Source organism: Scomber scombrus, chromosome 24 (assembly GCF_963691925.1).
Source record: "Scomber scombrus chromosome 24, fScoSco1.1, whole genome shotgun sequence".
Classification (NCBI taxonomy): domain Eukaryota; kingdom Metazoa; phylum Chordata; class Actinopteri; order Scombriformes; family Scombridae; genus Scomber; species Scomber scombrus.
Window position 1 is genome coordinate 1,400,783 of NC_084993.1, and position 24,587 is coordinate 1,425,369.

The 24,587-nt window shown below is 38.9% G+C and overlaps 1 protein-coding gene across 1 annotated transcript in view; it reads right to left on the reverse strand.

Moving 5' to 3' along the window:
- Positions 1 to 24,587, reverse strand: part of LOC133976654 (growth hormone receptor-like) — a 41,977-nt gene extending 17,390 nt beyond the window's left edge. The window contains exons 1-4 of the mRNA XM_062414914.1: positions 24,582 to 24,587; positions 23,862 to 23,917; positions 23,528 to 23,794; positions 8,709 to 8,749 (exon numbers count right to left, since the gene is read on the reverse strand). Coding sequence (XP_062270898.1) covers positions 8,709 to 8,749; positions 23,528 to 23,794; positions 23,862 to 23,917; positions 24,582 to 24,587 — 370 coding nt within the window. The remainder of the gene's footprint in view (positions 1 to 8,708; positions 8,750 to 23,527; positions 23,795 to 23,861; positions 23,918 to 24,581) is intronic.

Below are 24,587 nucleotides of genomic sequence, written 5' to 3' on the forward strand. Positions count from 1 at the left end.
AACATCACCTCATGATCTCAAAGTGCTTTTTTACTCTCTGTGGGAAAAAAAAAATCTAGCTCGCATGTGAGTCCACCAAAACATGTGACCCAAAGAGAAACTGGACATTTAAAGATTTTTTTTTTTTACAGGACAGCAGTGTGTTTCCCCCTGCAGCAGCCACGCAGCATTGCTTCGTCCGAGTCATGAGACGCATCACAAGGGATGAAACCCCCTCACTCCGAGCTCTCCTCTACCCTGCTTACCGCTATGAAACCAATCCTCTCTGCTGGGCCCCAACGACGCCGCTATTACTCCACTAAAAGAGCAAAAACGTGATGCTTCTCTCCTCCCTCCCTCCCACCGGATTCCCACGCTAGCTGCAGCGTATTACAGCGGCGGTGAAAGACATCTTCAAATCAGGCTCTTCCTGTGTGTAAAAGTAGTCGTACCACAAGGAAAATGACCTTTAGTATGGAAGTCTAAAGCTGCCAATATTAAAATTAAATCATTAAAATCAGACTGAAGTACAAAACAGCAAATATTCAGAATTAAAAAAGCTAGAAACACTTTGCTGGTCAGTTAATCGGTTCTACATGAAACATATCTCATTTAACCTTCCTGTCGTCCTCCCGGGTCAAATTGACCCCCCGTCCGTTTTGACTGTTCCTTCCTTCCTCCCTCCATCCTTCCTTCTTTCCTTCATCTTTTCCTTTCTCCCTCCCTCCTTCCTTTCCTTTCCTTCCTCCCTTCCTTTCCTTCCTCCCTTTCTTCTTTCCTTTCCTCCCTTCCTTCCTCCCTCCCTGCCTTCCATCCTTCCTTACCCCATCCTATCCTCCCTTCCTTCCTCCCTCCCTCCTTTCCTTCCTCCCTTCCTTACCCCCTCCCTCCCATCCTTCCTTCCTTCTTCCTCCGTCCCTCCCTTCCTTCTTCCTCCCTTCCCTTCCTCCCTTCCATCCTTCCTTCCTCCCTCCCATCCTTCCTTCTTCCTCCTCCTTTCCTTCTTTCCTTCCTTCCTCTTTTCCTTTCTCCCTCCCTCCTTCCTTTCCTTTCCTTTCCTTCCTTCCTTCCTTCCTTCCTTCCTTCCTTCCTTCCTTCCTTCCTTCCTTCCTTCCTTCCTTCTTTCCTTCCTTCCTCCCTTCCTCCCTTCTTCCTCCCTTCCTTCCTTGACTCAAGGACAACAGGAGGGTTAAACACCAGTTATTGGTGACTGTTTATTTAGTCGACATTTAAATTAAAGTATTTATGTAAAACTGAGCCTACTGATTTATTGTATATAACACCAGCTACCAAAATAACTACAATTAATTGATTAGTCCATGAAAAGAAAGTTATTAAGAAACTACTTTATAAGTGTTCAAGTATATTTTAAAAGGAAAAACAGGTTTTGTTCTCTATGTTAAACAGAATTGATTTAGATTATAGTCACTTTTATAGACTAATGAGACCCTACGATATATAATACACACAGTTTACTATTAGTACTGTTAGAGTGGACGAGGGACAGAGCACAGGTTTTCATCTGTCCCTCAACATTAATTAGTCCTGTGCTCGTCAGACCCAGAGATCTTTGGGCTTTAAGGGTCTACTAAAAGCTCATTACTCTAATCGGCTTAGTCCACTGAACCAGTCTGCTAGAGAGACTACTGGGCACGTCTGGCATGTGAGGTTACACCGCACCAATAAACAACCACGCCAAAAAAAAGGGTCAGACTAGTGTTTCACAGGTAGCTCCTTTCAAAGAAATATTCTATATATATCTCCTTTAACCCTCCTGTTGTCCTAGAGGTAAGGAGGGAAGGAGGGAAGGAAGGAAAGGAGGAAGAAGGAAGGAAAGGAGGGAGGGAGGAAGGAAAGGAGGGAGGGAGGAAGGAAGAAGGAAGGACAGGAGGAAGAAGGAAGGAAAGGAGGAAGGAAGGAAGGAAAGGAGGGAGGAAGGAAGGAAAGGAAGGAAGGAGGAAAGAAGGAAGTAAGGAAGGAAAGGAGGGAGGAAAGAAGGTAGGAGGGAGGGAGGAAGGAAGAAGGAAGGAAAGAAGGAGGAAGAAGGAAGGAAAGAAGGAAGTAATGAAGGAAGAAGGAAGGAAAGGAGGAAGAAGGAAGGAAAGGAGGAAAGGAGGAAGGGAGGAAGGAAGAAGGAAGGAAGGGAGGAAGAAGGAAGGAAAGGAGGGAGGAAAGAAGGACGTAAGGAAGGTAGGAGGGAGGGAGGAAAGAAGGAATGAGGGAGGGAGGGAGAAAGGAAAAGAGGAAGGAAGGAAAGAAGGACAGAGGAAAGAAGGAAGGAAGGAAGGTAGGGGGGAGGAAAGAAAGGGAGGAAAGTTGACCTGAAGTGAACGCTTCGGTCAGCTTAACGTGCTGTTAAGCTTCCAAAAAAGCTGCGTACTGCTCACCCACTCAACTTGTACTTGAACTCAGGAGCCAAATTTAGGTCCAACTCCAAAAAAATCTTTATCTTTAACCTGCTGATCCTGGTAATTTGACATTTTACAGAGAAAGCAGGATAAGTGGGTTAAGAGTTGACCTAGTTTGGATCAATACGAGATCAAATGTGCTATTGAAACAAGATATCGATACATTGTGATATGAGACAAGATATCGTAATATCGCGATATGTCATCAGAGTCGTCTTTTCCTGGTTTTAAAGCAGCATTAAAGTAAAATATGTGATTTTCTGAACTTGCCAGCTGTTCTGTTATTTACCTTTTACCCACTTTTTCCATTATATCCACATTACTGATGATTATTTATCAAAGATTTCATAGTGTAAATATTTCGCTAAAGCATCGACAGTCATCTCAATATTGTTGTAATATCAATATCGATAACTATTGTGTGGTTTTTCATGCTTCTCCAGGCTGATTTGTCCAATATTTATGTGTCATTTTTCCCCTAAACACCCCCAAAAGCACATATCTGCCTCCTAAGATACATTACAATTTAAATATGACATCATTTTTTTACCTGAGCAGCTATCTCGACTCTACAGCAGGCATGTCCGAACTATTCCATAAAGGGTTTATGTGCCTGCAGGTTTTTGTTCCAACCAATAAAGACATCATCTGATATCAGTTGATTAAATGAGTGAAGCCTGGTGTTCTTCTGCTTGACTGGAATGAAAACCCGCAGCCATATGAACCCTTTATGGAAAAAGGTATTTGGTCTAAAATATCGTGATGTTTGATTTTGTCCATATCGCCCAGAACCTAAAATGTGCATAGATGACATTCAAAGATACACAAATTGTTAACATATGTAGTTGTTTTCAAAGAATGAACAATTACACAGTTACGAGTCTAATTTACTAAGAACTTATATGAATTAAAAACCTAAATATTTGGTGAATTCTTGTCAAAAAAGCCAAATTACATCGACCATGATTGCATTTATGAAAGGATTAAAAGGGGAAAACATGTAAGGTGGTGAAAACTTTTTATAGGCGCTGTAAAAACTCCTTAATTAGGCCATCAGCAAGGTAGAAACACCTGCCGCAAAGAAGAGTTCAGAGCAGGTTGAAGCCCTGGATTTTGACTTGCAGGTGTCGTATCTCGGACAGGAACCTCAGAAATCCATCGTACATCACACATATCAAACGTCATCAGCCAGAACACAAACGTTTCCTGTTTTTAAGACATTGTACAGCTTTAACTTCTCTCTCCAGGGAGGCTCATATCCAACCTGCCAGACTCAGGCTGGTTTCCTGTTTTCTAAGCGTCTCACCCAACAACGACTTTGCACGAACCGGCCTATTGTTAACAGTTAAATCCTATAATGACCTTACAAGATACCTTATCTTATAAACCCCCCTAACCTTAGTGTCGTCCTCCCGGGTCAAACTGACCCCGTCTGTTTTGACTGTTCCCCCTTTCTTCTTTCCTTCTGTCCTTCCTTCCTTCCTTCTTTCCTACGTCCTTCCTTCCTTTCCTTCCTCCCTCCATCCCTTCTTTCTTCCTCCGTTCCCTCCTTCTTTCCTTCCTTCTTTCCTCTGTCCTTCTTTCCTTCCTTCCTCTTTTCCTTTCTCCATCCCCCTTTCTTCTTTCCTTCTGTCCTTCCTTCCTTCTTTCCTACGTCCTTCCTTCCTTTCCTTTCTCCCTTCTTTCTTCCTCCGTTCCCTCCTTCTTTCCTCACTACTTCCCTCCTTTCTTCCTCCATCCCCCTTTCTTCCTGCCTTCTGTCCTTCCTCCCTTCCTTCCTCCCTCCCTCCTACCTTCCTTCTTTCCTTCCCTCCTTCCTTCCTCTCTCCTTTCCTTCCTTCTTCCTTCTTTCCTTCCCTCCTTCCTTCCTTCTTCCTCCCTTCCTTCCTTGACTCGAGGACAACAGGAGGGTTAAACCACCCACTACAAGTGAGTGGCGAGGAACGCTGCCAAGTCACTGTCACTTAGAAGTTAGTATGATTTCACTTTATTAAATTTGCTGGGAAATTCCCTCCCAACCTCCTGATGATTAACGTCAGGGATTTAAGGTCAGTCACAGATGTAATGTTAGTATGACAAAACATCTCAAATTATTGCCTCAAAACAAGCATCAAAAATACTCAACACTACTGTCTGTGAATGAAAATATGTTAAAACTAGTTTTAAAAGCAGCATCAGGTTTGTTAAAATCTACATTTAGTATTTTTGTTGGTTTTATATCATTTGAAATGACATTTGCACCATTTTTTACCAAAAGTAAAACTGAATGCTCCTGAAAATGTCAAATGGTGTAACCACAAAATAATCTAAATGTTTCCTGATCTCCATGGTAACCAGCGTAAATGTAATATTTAGAACAATTGTATTCCATTACCTTTATTTAATATAAAGTTATAATGTAAGATCATGCCAAACTAGTTGATATGGTGTTTTATTGACAATTTACTGTTTTTAAGCAAGTTGAATTATTTGGTACAAAGTTTTTATGGTTACACCACTTAGACATTTTTGCCATAATCCTCTAATATATTCTCTCTAAATGGATTAAAAGCAGAAATTTGATGCTGGGTCCAAAAAAAAGAATGTGTGCAAGTTATTCATACGTTTATTTTCACATTTTAACCCTTTAAATTTAAACTAAACCACATGGACACAAAAAAACATCATTGACCCAAATAACGATGAACTACTCTTATACTATAACTACTATTATAGGGAAGGTAGATTATTCCCTTTTTTTAACGGATAACTGACTAAAATGTCATTTCCTTCATAGAGGTTTGTGTTGGCTTTGATGTGTCCGTCTTGCTGGGATTAATAAATGAGCTGCGCTGTTTATAGTAATCATGTTGGTTCAATTTGACAGCAGGAAGACGTGAATACCTCTATGAGTGCCGATAATTTCATGTTTTTCTGGCAGCCGGGAAGCAGTTGACATTTCCCGCTATGTGTAAGTGCAGCTCGACGGTATTTAGCTTATTATATTCTACCGGCTGACGGATCTGACAAGTAGCTTTAGTTTCGTTTTTACGGTTACACCACTTAAGGTGGAACAGCGGCGGGAAAAATAAAGATTCATAAAGACTGAGGAGTCACATGTGTGAGACTCTGCTCGGGTTCAATGAGTTTTGCAAGACAGGAAGTTGTGAATCTCACTTCAGTCACTGAGAAATTAAACATGTGAGGGCAAAACGTTGGTGCCATATAAAACGTTAACGTCGGATGATGAGTTTCGTCTTTTACCGGAACATACGATGAATTAAAATGATGAAATATTATTGGTTTAATTTGTATTTGTGTGTCATGTCAAACATATCGGCCTTTCCCTCATGTGATTACAAGTGGAGCTGCAACAATTAAGTTAATTAACCAAAGTCCTAATTCTCTTGATTCCAGCTCCTTTAATTCAAGACATTTAAAGACCTTTTTCTTACATTTTATGGACCAAACATCTTCATTTAATGCGTAATAATTCATATTCAATGTAAACCTATATAAAGGTCAAAGATCAGACGTGTAGATTTAGTGTCTGAAGGCCTTTAATTTAAAATAAAAAGATAAATATGTATAAATATCATATTAAAACAGTCAACTCTTACCCTCAAGGTACTAAATTAATTGAGTTATTGAGCTTTAAAGTGTCAAAATGTATATATCTGTCGGTCAATGACATGATGTAACCCAGTGTCCAATGGTGTAACCAATGATTATATACAGGAAAATGAATGTGAACTAAAATGTGGAATAAATATAATCTACTTGCAACACAACACTATGATTTATGACAAATTTTACATAATTTGTCAAAACTTACTTAGAGTAAATGGTTGTTTTTGGGATATTTTCTGCTCAATATTGACAAAATGCTTTAAAATTTAAATGTAAAAATACTCCAGATGTTTTTGATGTTTTTTAAATGTAGTAATTATTAGTATAAGTCCACTTAAATACACTGTAGCTGGATAAAATGTCATATTTATCATTCTTTTGTGGTTACACCATTTGACATTTTCAGTATCATTCAGTCTATTTATTGACCTGCCTTTAAACCTTATTGGACAGTAGAAGTTATATATGTGTTGTTTTTCATGTCTTTTCAGAGCAAGAATATAAGTTACATTTCAGGAAGGGTTGACTCTCATTATAGTTGACGCATTTTTGACAGAAGTGCTTCAAAAAATGGGGATAAAGCTTAAAAAGAACCTTTAAAAAAAACCCTATTCACAGGGATTGGGCTCAAGAATGATCAGTGAGGAAATCTGCAATATACATATATATATATATATATATATATATATATATGTTGCTCTTTTCTGTGGCGGTTATCTTGAGCGGCCTTGTGTCGTCAAGGCGAGCAGAGGTTTCCAGATAAAACCCAACAAAGCCTCGTTTTAATCCTCCTTTCCTGTGAGATCAAGGCGAGGATTACTCGCTGCGATTGGTGACTTTTGTTCCTCGAGGTTATGCTATTTGCTGTTTGCATGTCGCTCCGGTTGTTCCTCTCCTGTCATAAAGAGACTTTTAAACCCCCCCTCCCATAAGCTGCCATGCGGCTTCATAACCTCACACAATCCCGACGTTAGGGCATTTATATAATGCTCGTATTGTTGTTTTAATGCTCGGTGCTTTCTGACCTCGGCTGACGCTCGAGCAGCTGTAGGCAGCAGGAAATCCTCAAATCCTCCTCTGAAGCAGACGCAGCGATTATACTCGAGTACGTTTTACTGCTTATGTCTTAAATATCCAAATAAAAAAAGAACTGATGATAGGAGAAAAAAAAGAAGAAAAAGAAGATTGCATGTTCCAGTTTTTGGGTATTTGCATGTTTAGAATTGTGGAAAGGGAGGAAGGGAGGAAGAAGGAAGGAAAGAAGGACAGAGGAAAGAAGGAAGGGAGGAAGGTAGGGGGAGGAAAGAAAGAGAGAAGGAGGGAGGAAGGAAGGACCGAAGGAAGGAAGGAAGGGAGTGAGGAAGGACGGAAAGGAGGGAGGAAGGGAGGAAGAAGGAAAGAAGGGAGGGAGGAAGGAGGAAGGGAGGAAGGGAGGAAGGGAGGGAGGAAGAAAGAAGGAAGGAAGGGAAGGAGGGAGGAAGGGAGGAAGAAGGAAGGAAAGAAGGGAGGGAGGAAGGTAGGAAAGAAGGGAGTGAGGGAGGACGGAAAGGAGGGAGGAAGGGAGGAAGAAGGAAGGAAGGGAGGGAGGAAGGAAGGAAGGGAGGAAGGGAGGAAGAAGGGAGGAAAAGAGGGAGGGAGGAATGAAAGGAAGGAGGAAGGGAGAAGAAGTAAGGAAGGGAGGAAGAAGGAAGGAAAGGAGGGAGGGAGGAAGGAAGGGAGGAAAGGAAAGAAGGAAGGGAGGAAGGAAAGGAAGGATGGAAACGAAGATGGAAGCATGGAAAAGGGAGAAGAAAGGAAGAAAAGAATGAAGGCAAGGAAATATGGAAAGAGGGATGGTAAAAAGAAGAAAGGAGAAAAGGTTAAAAGCAAGTTGGAAGAGTTGAAGGAAGGAAAGAAGAGAAGAATAAAGGAAAGGAATGAGGGAAACAGAAATGGACAGAACAGAAAAAAGGAAAGAGAAGATGAGGAAGTTGGAAGAGATGACGAAAGGAAAGAAATAAAGGAAGTCAAGAAGGATAGAGGTAAGGAATGAAAGAAAAAAAGATAGGGAAATAAATCTGCAAAGAAGGGAAGTTAGAAGAGATGAAAGAAAGATGTGAGGATGGAAGCAAAGGATGAAGGACAGAAGGAAGGAAGAAAAGAACAAAGCGAGTAAATAATGAAGGAAATTAATATTAAAAAAAGAGGAAAAGAAAGAAAGGGATGAAAGATGGAAAGTAATAAAGGAAGGAAAGAAAAAAAGAGTGAGTATTGAAAAGAAAGTAATATTAAGAAGGGAAGGAAACAAAGAACAACGGAAAGAAATAAGGAGCGACAGAAAGAAAAAATGGAGAGAATGAAAGTCAAAAAGAAAGACAAAAAGAGAAGAGTGATAAAGAAGCAAAGGAAGGAAGAAGAAACGGAAGCATGAATATTGAAAAAGAGGAAAAGAAAGAAAGGTAAAAATGAAGTAAGGGATGAAAGATGGAAAGTAATAAAGGAGGAAGGAGATAAGAAGTGACAGAAGGTAAAATGGAGTCAATGGGAGTCGAAAAGAAGAAAGAAGGAAAGAAACAGTTAAAGAAGCAGAAGAAAAGAGGGATGATTGAAGCAGATAAAGGAGGGAAGAATAAAAAGAAGAGATATAATCAGCACCAACAGTTCTAATTCCTGAAGCGGATTAACGCCTTTAAAGCGGTTTAACGAGGACTTTTTGTCACCTGGGAGTCTCACCTGTGATCTGAGCTCCTGTTGCCGTTAGCAACACAAACATCCTGCAGATTATCACACCAGCAGTATTATCACACCCAGAGAAACTAGAGCTTCCCACTTCTATCAATAATAAAATATGTCTTATATTACAGAGACACGTTGATCAGAGGCATGAAACCTGCTGCAGGAGGAGATAAAATCTGCTTTCTGTGACTTCCTGTCGTTTATATCCCGTCATTTATGATCGAGGTTTTTTATATATGGGTCAAATGTGTTGTTGTGTCTGTGTGGTTTAGTTTAACCCTTCCTTCCTCTTTTCCTCCCTCCCTCCCTCCATCCTTACTCCTTTTTTCCTTCCTTCCTTCCTTCCCTTCTTCCTGCTTTCCTTCCTCCCTCCCTTCTTTCTTTCCTTCCTTCCTTCCTTCCTTCCTTCCTTCCTTCCTTCCTTCCTTCCTTCCTTCCTTCCTTCCTTCCTTCCTTCCTTCCTTCCTTCCTTCCTTCCTTCCTTCCTTCCTTCCTTCCTCCCTCCCTCCTTACTCCTTTCTTGTCTTTCCTTCCGTCTGTCCTTCCTTCCTCCCTCCCTCCCTCCTTACTCCTTTCTTTCCTTCCTTCCTTCCTCCCTCCTTCCATCCTTCCCTTATTTATTCCTCCCTTCCTTCCTTCCTTCTTTCCTTCCTTCCTTCCTTCCTCCCTCCTCCCTCCTTCTTCCTTCCTTCGAGGACAACCGAGGGCTCGTATAAAGTGAGGAATGACCGAAGAAACGTTTTTAAAGACCTTTTAATGCAGCATTAACACATTTAAATGTTTTATTTTGCATTAAAGCTGCAGAAATATATCACATTAGGTTCAATTTGCTTTATTTTATTTGTTTACACGTGTGATTACTGAAGCCACAGCGGCAGGTGGTGTGTGTGCTACTCCAACACCTGGAGAGACAATTAGGACTTTGAAGCCTTTACTGAGCACCACACACACACACACACACACACACACACACACACACACACACACACACACACACACACACACACACACACACACACACACACACACACACACACACACACACACACACACACACACACACACACACACACACACACACACACACACACACCGTATCTACGTACAACAACACAAGGACTTTGATTGCGGAGCGAAGGTGAATTGCTGTAATAATAGAAGGAGAATAGTAATAATTGATATAATCAGAAATATATGAGTCCCAGCCGGTTTGAAAGTCCTCCAGCTAATATAAAAGCTTTCTATGATTTCCAGGAAAACGAAAGAAAAGGTGAATTGTTAATGCAGCGGGCAACGTGATTAAAAGAGACAATGGAAAACCACATGACTCATGACAGGCTTCAAACTAAAAGGAGACTTTTTTAAGGTTGTGAAAGGAAAGGAGGATGGAAAGAATGGCAGAGGAAAGAAGGAAGGTAATGGGGAGGAAAGAAAGAGAAAAGGAGGGAGGGAGGAAGGAAGGAAGGAAGGAAGGAAGGAAGGAAGGAAGGAAAGAAGGAGGAAGGGAGGAAGGGAGGAAGGAAAGAAAGAGGAAGGAAGGAAGGAAGGAAGGAAGGAAGGAAGGAAGGAAAGAAGGAGGAAGGGAGGAAGGAAAGGAAGGAGAAGGAGGGAAGGAAAGAAGGAGGAAGGGAGGAAGGAAAGGAAGGAAGGAGAAGGAGGGAAGGAAAGAAGGAGGAAGGGAGGAAGGAAAGAAAGAGGGAGGGAGAAAGGAAGGAAGCAAGGAAGGAAGGAAAGAAGGAGGAAGGGAGGAAGGAAAGGAAGGAAGGAGAAGGAGGGAAGGAAAGAAGGAGGAAGGAAGGAAGGACAGAAGGCAGGAAGAAAGGGGGATGTAGGAAGGAAGGAAGAAAGGGGGATGGAGGAAGGATAGAAAGAAGGGAGGAAGGAAAGGAAGGAAGGAATGAAAGAGAAAAAGAGAAGGAGGGAGGAAAGAAGGAACAGTCAAAACAGACGGGGTCAATTTGACCCGGGAGGACGACAGGAAGGTTAAAGCAGCAGCAGAAACTGAATCTCCGGTTTGAACTTCTCAACTTAAAAGAGGCACGAGACTCGTTCACTGCTTTATTGAATCAAAAAGACTTTAAATCTAAAGAGTCAATAAACCTGTGGAAGCGAATAATTACAGCAGTGAGAAGCTTCCACCTGACGGCTCAATGTAACATTTAAGATAGTTTAAAGCAAAAGGTTTCATTCATTAAAAAAAGGAGAATGGAGAAAACACACACACACACACACACACACACACACACACACACACACACACACACACACACACACACACACACACACACACACACACACACACACACACACACACACACACACACACACACACACACACACACACACACACACACACACACACACACACCGGGCCTAATTAAAACACAACAAATATTTTCATCCTGAATGTTAGGAAAGAATTTTGATGTAATGAAGCGTGGCGCGTGATAAGTTGATCAGATCACAGTTTACGAGTCGGACAGGATGACGCTGGATTAGATTAACCGTGACCCGCCACGGTGCCACGGACGGCGCTCATGAATCAGCTCCGAGATGTTTATATGACTCCATGTGAAGGAGACGATGGGAAGCCTGTTCCCACTATCAGCTAAAAATAGCTTCCAAAAATGTTTTGATTAATTCTAGAGGGGGGGGGGGGGATTAACTCGTTAACTCATTAAGATATTTTTTTAATTCATTTAAGTTTTCTATGTTTAATTCAATATCAGAGATCCTGAAAACAAGGACGGAAATCTCAAGATTGATTTTGAATTTTTTTCAATTTAAATGTGAAAATGAATAATTTAGTTCAGTCTGAGTTAATGAGGAAAAGACGTGCTGCTCATTTAAAGAAGGAAAAACTAATCATGGAAAATAGCTCTCAATACTGTATTAAAGGACAGTTTGAGGTACTTGTACTTTACTGTCGTACAGTTTTGACCCCCGACCCCTAGGTTGGGAACCACTGGACTAAACTAGCTAACTGTATATAAAGTAGTGTAAACTAGCTCCACCTCCAGCAGCTACAACAGTAACATGCTGCTCTAACACTGATGCTTCACTATTAATAATCTAATGATGTCATAATAATAATATATCAGTCAGAGGACCAAACCACTACTTTACTGTAATACTGCATACTACATCACTCATAATACTGCAGTACTTTACTGTAAATACTGCATACTACATCACTCATAATACTGCAAGTACTTTTACTGTAATACTGCATACTACATCACTATAATACTGCAGTACTTTACTGTAATACTGCATACTACATCACTTAATACTGCAGTACTTTTACTGTAATACTGCATACTACATCACTATAATACTGCAGTACTTTACTGTAATACTGCATACTACATCACTCATAATACTGCAGTACTTTTACTGTAATACTGCATACTACATCACTCATAATACTGCAGTACTTTTACTGTAATACTGCATACTACACCACTCATAATACTGCAGTACTTTTACTGTAATACTGCATACTACATCACTCATAATACTGCAGTACTTTTACTATAATACTACATACTACATCACTCATAATACTGCAGTACTTTTACTGTAATACTGCATACTACATCGCTCATAATACTGCAGTACTTTTACTGTAATACTGCATACTACATCACTCATAATACTGCAGTACTTTTACTATAATACTGCATACTACATCACTCATAATACTGCAGTACTTTACTGTAATACTGCATACTACATCACTCATAATACTGCAGTACTTTACTGTAATACTGCATACTACATCGCTCATAATACTGCAGTACTTTACTGTAATACTGCATACTACATCACTCATAATACTGCAGTACTTTACTGTAATACTGCATACTACATCGCTCATAATACTGCAGTACTTTACTGTAATACTGCATACTACATCGCTCATAATACTGCAGTACTTTACTGTAATACTGCATACTACATCACTCATAATACTGCAGTACTTTTACTGTAATACTGCATACTACATCACTATAATACTATAGTACTTTTACTGTAATACTGCATACTACATCGCTCATAATACTGCAGTACTTTTACTGTAATACTGCATACTACATCGCTCATAATACTGCAGTACTTTTACTGTAATACTGCATACTACATCGCTCATAATACTGCAGTACTTTTACTGTAATACTGCATACTACATCGCTCATAATACTGCAGTACTTTTACTGTAATACTGCATACTACATCACTCATAATACTGCAGTACTTTTACTGTAATACTGCATACTACATCGCTCATAATACTGCAGTACTTTTACTGTAATACTGCATACTACATCACTCATAATACTGCAGTACTTTTATTATATTTGTGTGTTTAATACAGAATCTGCATGCAAACCCGGTTCTCCTTAGAGTCCATATGTATGTAATTATTAGGATACAGGTGTTTTTTTTAGCGTGCAGCTGGAGAACATGACATCCCGGCTGTCAAACGACACCAGAGCTCAACAATTAGCCGTCAATAAATGTCTGAGCAGAGACAGAGAGAGAAATGCCACCGCTGTGTTCAGAGCAGCAGCTGTAATAAACGCCCGCGGCTCACAGTCATTTCTCTAAAGGTTCATCTGATAGTAATGTCACCTGCCTCTGGGTGACATTAGGGTTATCTTTACTGTCACTCCGGGGGGTAGGAGGAGCAGGGGGGGGGGGGCAACATCAATGACTCAACACCATAAATCACAGAACTACAGCAGGGAAATGGGAATTAACCTTTGTGTCGTCCTCCCGGGTCAAATTGACCCCGTCTGTTTTGACTGTTCTTTCCTTCCTCAATCCCCCTTTCTTCCTTGCTTGCTTCCTTCCTTCCTCCCTTCCTCCTTCTCTCTTTCTTTCCTCCCTCCTACCTTCCTCCCTTCCTTCTTTCCTTTCCTCCCTTCCTTCCTTCCTTCCTTCCCTCCTTCCTTCCTTCCTCCCTTCATTCTTTCCTTTCCTCCCTTCCTTTCTCCTTTCCTTCCTTCCTCCCTCCTTTCCTTCCTTCTTCATTCCATCCTTTCCTTACTTCTTCCTCCCTCCTTTCCTTCCTTCTTTCCTTCCTTCCTCCCTCCTTCCTTTCCTTCTTCCTTCCATCCTTTCCTTCCTTCTTCCTCCCTCCTTTCCTTCTTTCCTTCTTCCTTCCATCCTTTCCTTCCTTCTTCCTCCCCTCCTTTCCTTCCTTCATCCCTCCTTTCCTTCCTTCTTCATTCCATCCTTTCCTTCCTTCTTCCTCCCTCCTTTCCTTCCTTCATCCCTCCTTTCCTTCCTAATTCCTTCCATCCTTTCCTTCCTTCTTCCTCCCTCCTTTCCTTCCTTCTTTCCTTCCTTCCTCCCTCCTTTCTTTCCTTCTTCCTTCCATCCTTTCCTTCCTTCTTCCTCCCTCCTTTCCTTCTTTCCTTCTTCCTTCCATCCTTTCCTTCCTTCTTCCTCCCCTCCTTTCCTTCCTTCATCCCTCCTTTCCTTCCTTCTTCATTCCATCCTTTCCTTCCTTCTTCCTCCCTCCTTTCCTTCCTTCATCCCTCCTTTCCTTCCTAATTCCTTCCATCCTTTCCTTCCTTCTTCCTCCCTCCTTTCCTTCTTTCCTTTCCTTCCTCCCTCCCTTCCTGCTTCCCCCCTTCCTTCCTGCTTCCTCCCTTCCTTCCTTCCTTGACTCGAGGACAACAGGAGGGTTAACTGAGCACAAATGCATGTCAGTAGCAACAGAGATTGTTAGCCATGAAAAAGCCTTAAAAATAAACATCAAAAATATTAATTCCTGAAAATAAACTAGTAAAAAAAAAACAACCTTTAGGACAAAAAGCCGAACAGGATGAGACTCATTCTGGTTGGAACATAGAAGCAAATATTCATCACGAATGACAAGAGAAAAACACCTGCTGCTGAGCTCTCTCGACCTGATGCTTCAACCGTTGCCACGACGACCAGCTTCCAACACACACACACACACACACACACACACACACACACACACACACACACACACACACACACACACACACACACACACACACACACACACACACACACACACACACACACACACACACACACACACACACACACACACACTTCAGAGGAGCGAGGCCCTGACCTGTAAAGGCTGACCGGTGAATCGATACGACTACATTCAGCACACACACACATGGGGAGAAGCTGACGTGCACTTAGAGAAGATAAAAGGATTCAGAGCTGACTTTTCATTCTCACACTTAATAAAGAAGATGACCAAACACAGCTTTTTACCGCTTATATTAAAGAAATATTACCCTAATACCAGCTGTTTCTATCCCACGGCACGAAGACGCTGAAGAACATATTCACGCTTTTATTCTCTATGAGACTGAACGACTGCAATGCTGTTTGTTTTTTTACCAAATTACCAAAAAAGTCACCTTAAAAATTACAACTCATTCACAATTATGCTGCTCAGCTTTTTGAATTTGATGACTTTAAGTGATCTTAATTGACCTAAAATGCACAAAAATTTAAATATTTGAACCCTTACATAAAGTCCAGGGTCTAATTTAACCCATTTTTTACTTTTTAGAGCTGTAAAATCATCTTAAATGTTCTTTTACCCTGAAATTTGATGACCTAAAGTGACCCAAAATGCACTAAAATGAAAATATTTTAAAATGTTATACTTACTTCTGGGTCAGATTATCTCCGTATCTATTGCCATGTGTTGTAGTGAAATGAATAGTTAATAGTTTTAATAAGATAGTAGTTATGAGGATTTGTTTTTATGATGTAGCAGTGAAGACTGATGGCTCTAATGGTTATACAATAAACCCCACAGCTCCATAAAGCTCTGCTCATTTTCACTTTACATATAAAATAACATTTAACCACCAAAAAGAGATGAAAACATGACTAATAAGAGACTTAAATTGAATAAAAAAACCTAAAAACTACCAATAATAGATGCACAAATGACTAAAAACAACCTACAGTTAGTTTGAGTGACACCTGCCATCTAGTTGCCATGGTAACTTAGAGACAAAATGACTAAAGAGACGAAGAACTAAAAAAAAAAAAAACATTTCCATCATTATTGCTATGTTATATTTTCATGTCTGAGGTAAAATAGGACATGATATTGTGTGATAGGAGATGTTTAGTGGTGTAAAAGCTAAAAAATACACTCTCTCTGCTCTCTGACACATTCATCAAGGGTTAATCACATTTATTGATCAGTCAGATCCACTAACGACGCTGTTAATGAGTGAATTTTTTCTTTTTACTTTGACTTCAGCCAACAGAGCTAGAGTCTCGTCCGCTCTTCTTGTCCCCTAAAGATCAACTAGTTTTACTATTTTTGGGAAAAGGTGAGTCACTGATTGACTTGAAAAAAAGAGGAGCCACCAAACAGTAACGTGAAGAGTAAATCATGCATTAACCAGTCAGAAAACAGCTGGTTATGCATCTGTTAACGTCTGTAACGTCTGTCCACATCTGCAAAACTCTGCAGCAGATTATTTAAGCTGCATATGAGGAGCTGCAATAAAGAGAGAGAGCACACTTCTTCTTCTTTTTTTAAATAAACCAAAGCAAAAGCTATTTAAAAAAAATAAGTGATTAGAGTTAATTTAAACAGAGTGGAGCTGTTGCCCACGGCGACTCTGACCTTTAACTACAAAAGACTCTAATTAAGTCCTAACAAACATGCAGATAAAGAGCTTTAATAGACATTCAGTCACTTAAAAAAAGGGAGAAATTAGTTTTGGGGATCTCAATTAAATTAATTCACATAAAAAACAACAACAACTCTAAACCTGCTGATAAAACATCTGACAAAAAAGATCATCATTTTAGAAATGTAATGAATGGAGAATCAGATAATAACATTTTAATTGGTTTCCACTCCACAAAGAAGATTGTAGGAATAACTCCAAAATCTTGTTTAGGAAAGTTTACAAATAAAATCAAGTAAAAGTTAAAAGTACTGTAGTATTATAGTGATGTAGTATGCAGTATTACAGTAAAAGTACTGCAGTATTATAGTGATGTAGTATGCAGTATTACAGTAAAAGTACTGCAGTATTATGAGTGATGTAGTATGCAGTATTACAGTAAAAGTACTGCAGTATTATGAGTGATGTAATATGCAGTATTACAGTAAAAGTACTGCAGTATTATGAGTGATGTAGTATGCAGTATTACAGTAAAAGTACTGCAGTATTATGAGTGATGTAGTATGCAGTATTACAGTAAAAGTACTGCAGTATTATGAGTGATGTAATATGCAGTATTACAGTAAAAGTACTGCAGTATTATGAGTGATGTAGTATGCAGTATTACAGTAAAAGTACTGCAGTATTATAGTGATGTAGTATGCAGTATTACAGTAAAAGTACTGCAGTATTATAGTGATGTAGTATGCAGTATTACAGTAAAAGTAGTGGTTTGGTCCTCTGACTGATATATTATTATTATGACATCATTAGATTATTAATAGTGAAGCATCAGTGTTAGAGCAGCATGTTACTGTTGTAGCTGCTGGAGGTGGAGCTAGTTTACACTACTTTATATACAGTTAGCTAGTTTAGTCCAGTGGTTCCCAACATAGGGGTCGGGGCCCTGAAATGTGACCCTGACTACACACTTGTTGTACATTTTAAAAGCTTGTTATATTATCCATTGTGTCAAATCTTCATCTGAAAAGTAACTCAAGCTGCCACAGCGCTGTGGGTTAGAAGTTTAAAGAAGCATCACATGAAAACAACATGAAGCCTCCTGACGATCGATACCGTAATATGACTTTTTCTAACGTGATTGTTCCAGTTTTTCATGCAGCGGTAAAACAAACAGAGCAGCAACATCTCTGAGTCAGACTCACTGTTGAACTTTATGGCACCACGATTTTAAACCGTCATTTGCAGATCCAGCAGCGATAAGTCTTATCTGAAGGATACACGACGCAGCTCTGCAGCTCCATTCCTGCACTGGTCAAAGCCTCCACCCATCACAGCTCACAGCACAGCGCTCCAGGCAACACGCACACACACACACACACACACACACACACACACACACACAGGAAACACAGATCTGAACAGACAGGGCCATTCGATCCACATGGAGTCACATGCATCGCTGCCTGAACCCAATCACACACACGCTGACTCCAACCCACGTTTATGTTCGGCATAAACACGCTGCAGCATTACATAATCCTACATATCCACATCGACTTGTAACTCATTTACAGGCAGATATCGTATCGTGAAGAGGTCGACACATGCTGATAGATGAGTTAAGGTGACCAGCACAGCCTGAAGATAATGTTTTATGAGTCTTGAGTAACAACTAGAGTCCAGCAGACCAGATAAACATTGTTGTTGTTCTGTAATCAAGAAGAATGCAGGTTTAAAGGGAAAGTTACTCTCTCACTTATAAACCTGCATGCAACACTGTGATGTATGTTATTTAATGTTTAGGTGCTGTTGCCATGGAAACAGTCTTCTAATAGTGCTTATATGTTAAACTGCAACTTTTCAACAACATGTAGTCCTGTTTTTCTGCTGTGTTGTAAGAAGATGTAACTCTGGGCTTCAGTCCAGCTCCAATATAAACTAACACATTCAGTTTGGGGGGGGGGGGGGGGGGGGGGGTGTAAGTTGGGGAAAATATACTTTAAAAAAAATAGATGTGAGAATAAAGCGTTTATATTAGCTCATATATAAATATTGATGAAACATTGGGGGGGAAGTTGGGGAAACTATATACAATTATTAACAAATGTAAGAAACAAAAGTTTTCTTTGGAAAAACATGGATAGTGTCAGAAACAATCAATAGTTAGAAATGGGAAAATCCTTTGTAGTTATATGTAGAAATGTAAATAAAAAATGGGGAAAAGAAAGTTGGGGAAAATGTATAATATATAAATTTTACTACTGTGTATAATAGATGATATAAGATGTTCTTTGCATGAAAGCTGCAACAGTGTCAGAAACAATCAGTAGTGAAAGGTTTAAAATCCTTTTAGTTCATATAAATATATATAAAATATGTAAGTTGTGGAAAATATATATAAAATATTTACAAATGTATAGAGAACATACAGAGAAAAAGGTTAAAATATCTTTGTAATTCATATGAAGATGTATACAAATATTGGAAAAAATTGGTAATCTATACACATAAAAAATGGTTTAAATTCTTTGTAGTTTGTATAAATATATATAAAAATATATGGAAAATGAAAGTTGGGTAATATATAAATATTTACAAATGTATATTAAGTATATGGAGAAAAATAGTTTAAAATCCTTTGTAGTTCATATAAATACATGGAAAATGTAATGTATGTAAAATAGTGGAGAGATGTGAGTACAGTGCCAGAAACAATCACTTTTATAAACTTCTATAAAAATATAAGTAGCTTTGGATAAAAATGATTTATTCATACACACGTGTAGTTACAGCCTTTGACCACTAGGGCTGCTAAATCAGTCAGGACTGAAATCTTTCATCTGTTTTCTAACTCTCAGTGGTTTCTATCTGCTGGTTCCTTCACCCTGCAGCCACAGACAGGAGAAAACCCAGGATGGCCAGTTGATAAAAAAGGCTTGTGTTTACCCTTTAACATGTATTAATTCAATTAGGTCGGGCCACGCCCCCGTACTGAGAAAAACAGGCTGCCTGAGGCTTTTCTCCCTCTGCTCGCTCTGCTCGGATAATGCACACAACGTTAAAGGTCATATGATACGTGATTAGCCATATATACACACAGCTCTGAATGATTATGCTCTAATTGATTTTCCACTACAGTGTGGAAGCAGGCAGGAAGTACAGTACAACACTGTTAATGTTAAACACTGCAGGGACCCCCCCCCCCCCCCCCCCCCATCCGCTGCTCCCATCCCTCTTCATCTGATTTTACACTTTGATACACGAGGTTCAGGATGAATGACGATCTTACAACTCTGATATTTCATCATATGCATCATCAACACACCTTATAATGCCCATAAAAGCTGAATATTATAGTAAAAGTACTGCAGTATTATGAGTGATGTAGTATGCAGTATTATGTAAAAGTACTGCAGTAGTATGAGCGATGTAGTATTATAGTAAAAGTACTGCAGTATTATGAGTGATGTAGTATGCAGTATTACAGTAAAAGTACTGCAGTATTATGAGCGATGTAGTACTATAGTAAAAGTACTGCAGTATTATGAGTGATGTAGTATGCAGTATTACAGTAAAAGTACTGCAGTATTATGAGTGATGTAGTATGCAGTATTACAGTAAAAGTACTGCAGTATTCTATATCTGTTAAAATGTGGTGTTGAGTGACTCTTTCTTATAATATTAAAGGTTAGATGTTGATCTGTTTAATGAAGCTTGAAATTGTCTCTCTTGAGAAAACGTCTGAGCTTCAAAGTATCGTCAATGCTGCCAGTTGAAAATACATCTCCATTAACGAAAGCTACTTGTCAGATCCATCAGCCGGTAGAATATAATAAGCTAAATACCGTCGAGCTGCACTTACACATAGCTGGAAATGTCAACTGCTTCCCGGCTGCCAGAAAAACATGAAATTATCGGCACTCATAGAGGTATTCACGTCTTCCTGCTGTCAAATTGAACCAACATGATTACTATAAACAGCGCAGCTCATTTATTAATCCCAGCAAGACGGACACATCAAAGCCAACACAAACCTCTATGAAGGACATGACATTTTAGTCAGTTATCCGTTAAAAAAAGGGAATAATCTACCTTCCTTATAATAGAGTTTATTTGGGTCAGTGATGTTGTTATTCTCCATGTGGTTTAGTTTAAATTTAAAGGGTTAAAACATGAAAATAAACGTATGAATAACTTGCACACATTCTTTTTTTGTGGACCCAGCATCATATTTCTGCTTTTAATCCATTTATAGAGAATATATTAGAGGATTATGGCAAAAATGTCTAAGTGGTGTAACCATAAAAACTTTGTACCAAATAATTCAACTTGCTTAAAAACAGTAAATTGTCAATAAAACACCATATCAACTAGTTTGGCATGATCTTACATTATAACTTTATATTAAATAAAGGTAATGGAATACAATTGTTCTACATATTACATTTACTCTGGTAACCATGGAGATCAGGAACCATTTATCATTCTTTTGTGGTTACACCATTTGACATCTTCAGGAGCATTCAGTCTTACTTTTGGTCAAAAATGGTGCAAATGTCATTTCACATGATATAAAACCAACAAAAATACTAAATGTAGATTTTAACAAACCTGATGCTGCTTTTAAATCTATTTTTTACATATTTTTTAATTGCTCATCTTTGTCAACTCTTATTTATCACTGACTCATACACGTTAAAACAATCTATGACTCTGAAATACATGATAAGAAAAGTTTGATTTATCTGTTTTATTTAATCATTTCCTGCTTTTTGTTGGCATGTTTCAAGTGGACAGAAGCAAAAGTGGTTCAGGGTAGGTAATCATTTTGTTCTCTCTGGCATTTCGTCAACTGTGCTGTGCTGTGTGTGTGTGTGTGTGTGTGTGTGTGTGTTTGTGTGTGTGTGTGACGATGCAAGACAAAGCAGCAGACATTGTCTTCTTGCACGTTCGAGGTGTGGCCATATTGACATGATGTGCCTTCTCTTATCTGTTGTAACATACAGTACGTCTGTGAGAGGAGAGGAAGAGGACGAGGAAGAAGAGACACCGACTCCAACTAACCATTATTCTCATTATCCATTAATCTGCCTGTTTATTTTAGCAATTACCCGACTTGTGACTCGATCTTTAAAAAGGTCAGATGTAACTCCAAACAGCAGGGTAATGTCTCCAAATTGCTAATTGTATCCAAGCATCAGTCCAACAACCTAAAAAGATTCAATTTACTGTCAAATATGACAAAGAAAAGCAACAAATCCTTAAATTTAAGAAGCTGGAACCAGATTAATCTCCGCCCAGAATCATTTCATTGAAGATATACCTCGTCTCAGTCGGTCATTAGTTAACTTGGCCCACATTTGAGTCCAACTGGCACCATTAAAAGTGTGCTAAGCTCTGTATTATCAGTCCCTGTTTGCAGTGTATCCATAGAAGATAAGAGATAGAAGATTCAGCACTTATAGGGAGTTTAATATCTTTCTAACTGTGATTGCTGAGCAGGTTTTCTTCAATGCATTTCAGAGATAATGACATAATCTGAAAGTGTCAGTCTGAATCTAAAAAATATGTTTATAACGTCAGAGTAGGACTCCGAAAAAAGGTACGCAACATGATGTTAAAGTTTGTAAAGCAGCTTAATTCCTTCATCTTCACCTCCCAGTATAAAAACCTCTAAACTGAACATCTTTGCACGATTAATCGATTAATCGATTAATCATGCAGATGGAGTTAACTGCAGCTCTAACACTTTATTATTTACTGTAGTTTGAGAGCTTTTATCAAACATGGTGCGTCTGTAGTGCAACAGGTGGTAACAGGTTTCCGCAATCGGATGTTATATTTGGTGTTTACAGCGAGCAAAATGTGCAATATTATCTATTTACTACATAGACAGAAATACCTGCATTCTGCATGAAGTATGTGATGAAGAATGGTACAAAAAAACAGCCGAAATCCCTGATTTGGTCGCAGAATTTGGTGCAAAAGCAGAATAATTTGGTAGTTTGATTATAAATGAACAGATGAAACATATCATTTAATTTAAAATAAGTTAAATATATAAAATTGTACAGGAGAGTCTGGTTTTAGATGCAAAATTGAATTTTAATGATGAAGTTGAGTGAAAACGAGTAGCTGGACTCAATTTCAGTGACAATTTTAGGTTGTTAATATCAGTGGTTCCCAAACTTTAAAGCTTAGGATTTGAAAATGAAGCAAAGTCTTCTCATTAACTACGAAGCCAATGATTAAGAGGAAAGTCCTGAAAGAGTAAATATCATTTTCAGCATTTTCTACAAGGTCTCCTCCACACTGTGTCAGTAATGTGTGCATGTTTACTTCCATCTACACACCAGATTAGTCTATATTAGTCCATCATTATGTAAAATGCATGTTTATGCATGACTGAATCTTGTTTAATGAGACTGTGTGTGAGTGCATGAATGAGTCACTACTCCATTAACAGACTCTGAATGATGTCTGTTCACACTTTAATCAGATGTGCAGACATGAGAAATACTCGGCAGCCCACAGTTTATGTATCAAGTGTCACAAACTGCAGGTTAAACATACATGTGGATTAATGTTAATATCAGCTCGCTTTGAGGTCACAAAACTGATGAGAAGGAGCAGGAAATATGCTGTATGGAATAATAATAATAAAACAAACAGCAATAAAAATGAAATGTGTAGAAAAAGCTGTCATCATAATATAGAAAAGTGCCTTTAAATGATCCTTAAACTGCACAAACACTGCGGATTACTTCCTTCTCTTACAGGTTAAAGCACTCTAAAATCTACAGGTGGACACGTTTAATGAGAAAACTAATTTATCCTTTATCATTTATTATGTAAAAACTCCACATACTTAAAGGCTGCACTCTCTCAGATGTGAAGATTTGCTTTAATTGATTATTGATCAGACATAATAAACAGATTAAAGATTTAAATGCTGTTTTTAAAAAAACGTTTTATTCACTACATTGTTGTGCTCAATCTAAAAGTTAACAAAAAGTCAAATATTATCACTGTATAGTTGTCATTGTGTTAATTGATGACGTATTTCACCTTAAACTTTAAACACCTGTGTGCACGCGCGCTGCGCTCATGCTCACGCGACGGATTGTTCTATTAACATGGTTCCTTTCTCACCTGACAGGTGAATAAACAGCGTGAAGAGACGTCTGCTGCTGCGTTAAAGCCGTCTGGAGACAGATTCCTCCAACATGCAGCCGCACCGGGAGCAGGACCGACCAGCGGCCGGCGGATGCAGCTGGTAGTCCGGGTGAAGTCCCTGTGAAGAGACGGAGCTGTGGCTGCAGCTGCTGGCTCCGTGGTGCAGGCAGCAGACTGTTGCGCTCACAGCCGTCTCTGTGTATTTCTAGCCCACTCCAGTCCCGTAAGGAGATTTTCCTCCACCTGATCCCGCGTCATCAAGCAAACACCAGCTGGAGCTCCGGGCCTCCCCTCTGCAAACTGGACCAACCTCCAGTCTGCAGCTCTGAGCTCTGTGTATGGAGGACCATTAATGCCAAGATTAGCCTACAACAACAACAAAAAAACATCTAATGTAGGGAATCACAAAAAATTAAAATGATATATGTTGATTATGACATACTGACTAAAACATTATAATAACATTAAAAAAATTACTATGAATAAATAAAATATTAAAAGTAAGTTTTAAAGTAAAAATGATATGTTAACTTTAATAACTTGCACACATTCTTTTCTTTTAATGGACAAAGCATTACATTTCTGCTTTTAATCCATTTTGAGAGAATATATTAGAGGATTATGGCAAAAATGTCTAAGTGGTGTAACCATAAAAACTTTGTACCAAATAATTCAACTTGCTTAAAAACAGTAAATTCTCAATAAAACACCATATCAACTAGTTTGGCATCTTACATTATAACTTTATATTAAATAAAGGTAATGGAATACAATTGTTCTAAATATTAAATTTACTCTGGTAACCATGGAGATCAGGAACCATTTACAAGTTTTAAAGTAATTTTTTTTATGGTAAGTAAAAATATGAACATCGTGACAGCTCAGCTCTTGGTCGCCCCCTGGTGTCTGGCTGCAGTATAGCTCATGTTAGCAGATGGTTTTGTAATTTTCCATTTATTTTTGTTGTTGATCTTTTCTAATCTGTAGTTTACCACGAAATGAAAATTAACAATATAAAACTGCATATTACCTTCAT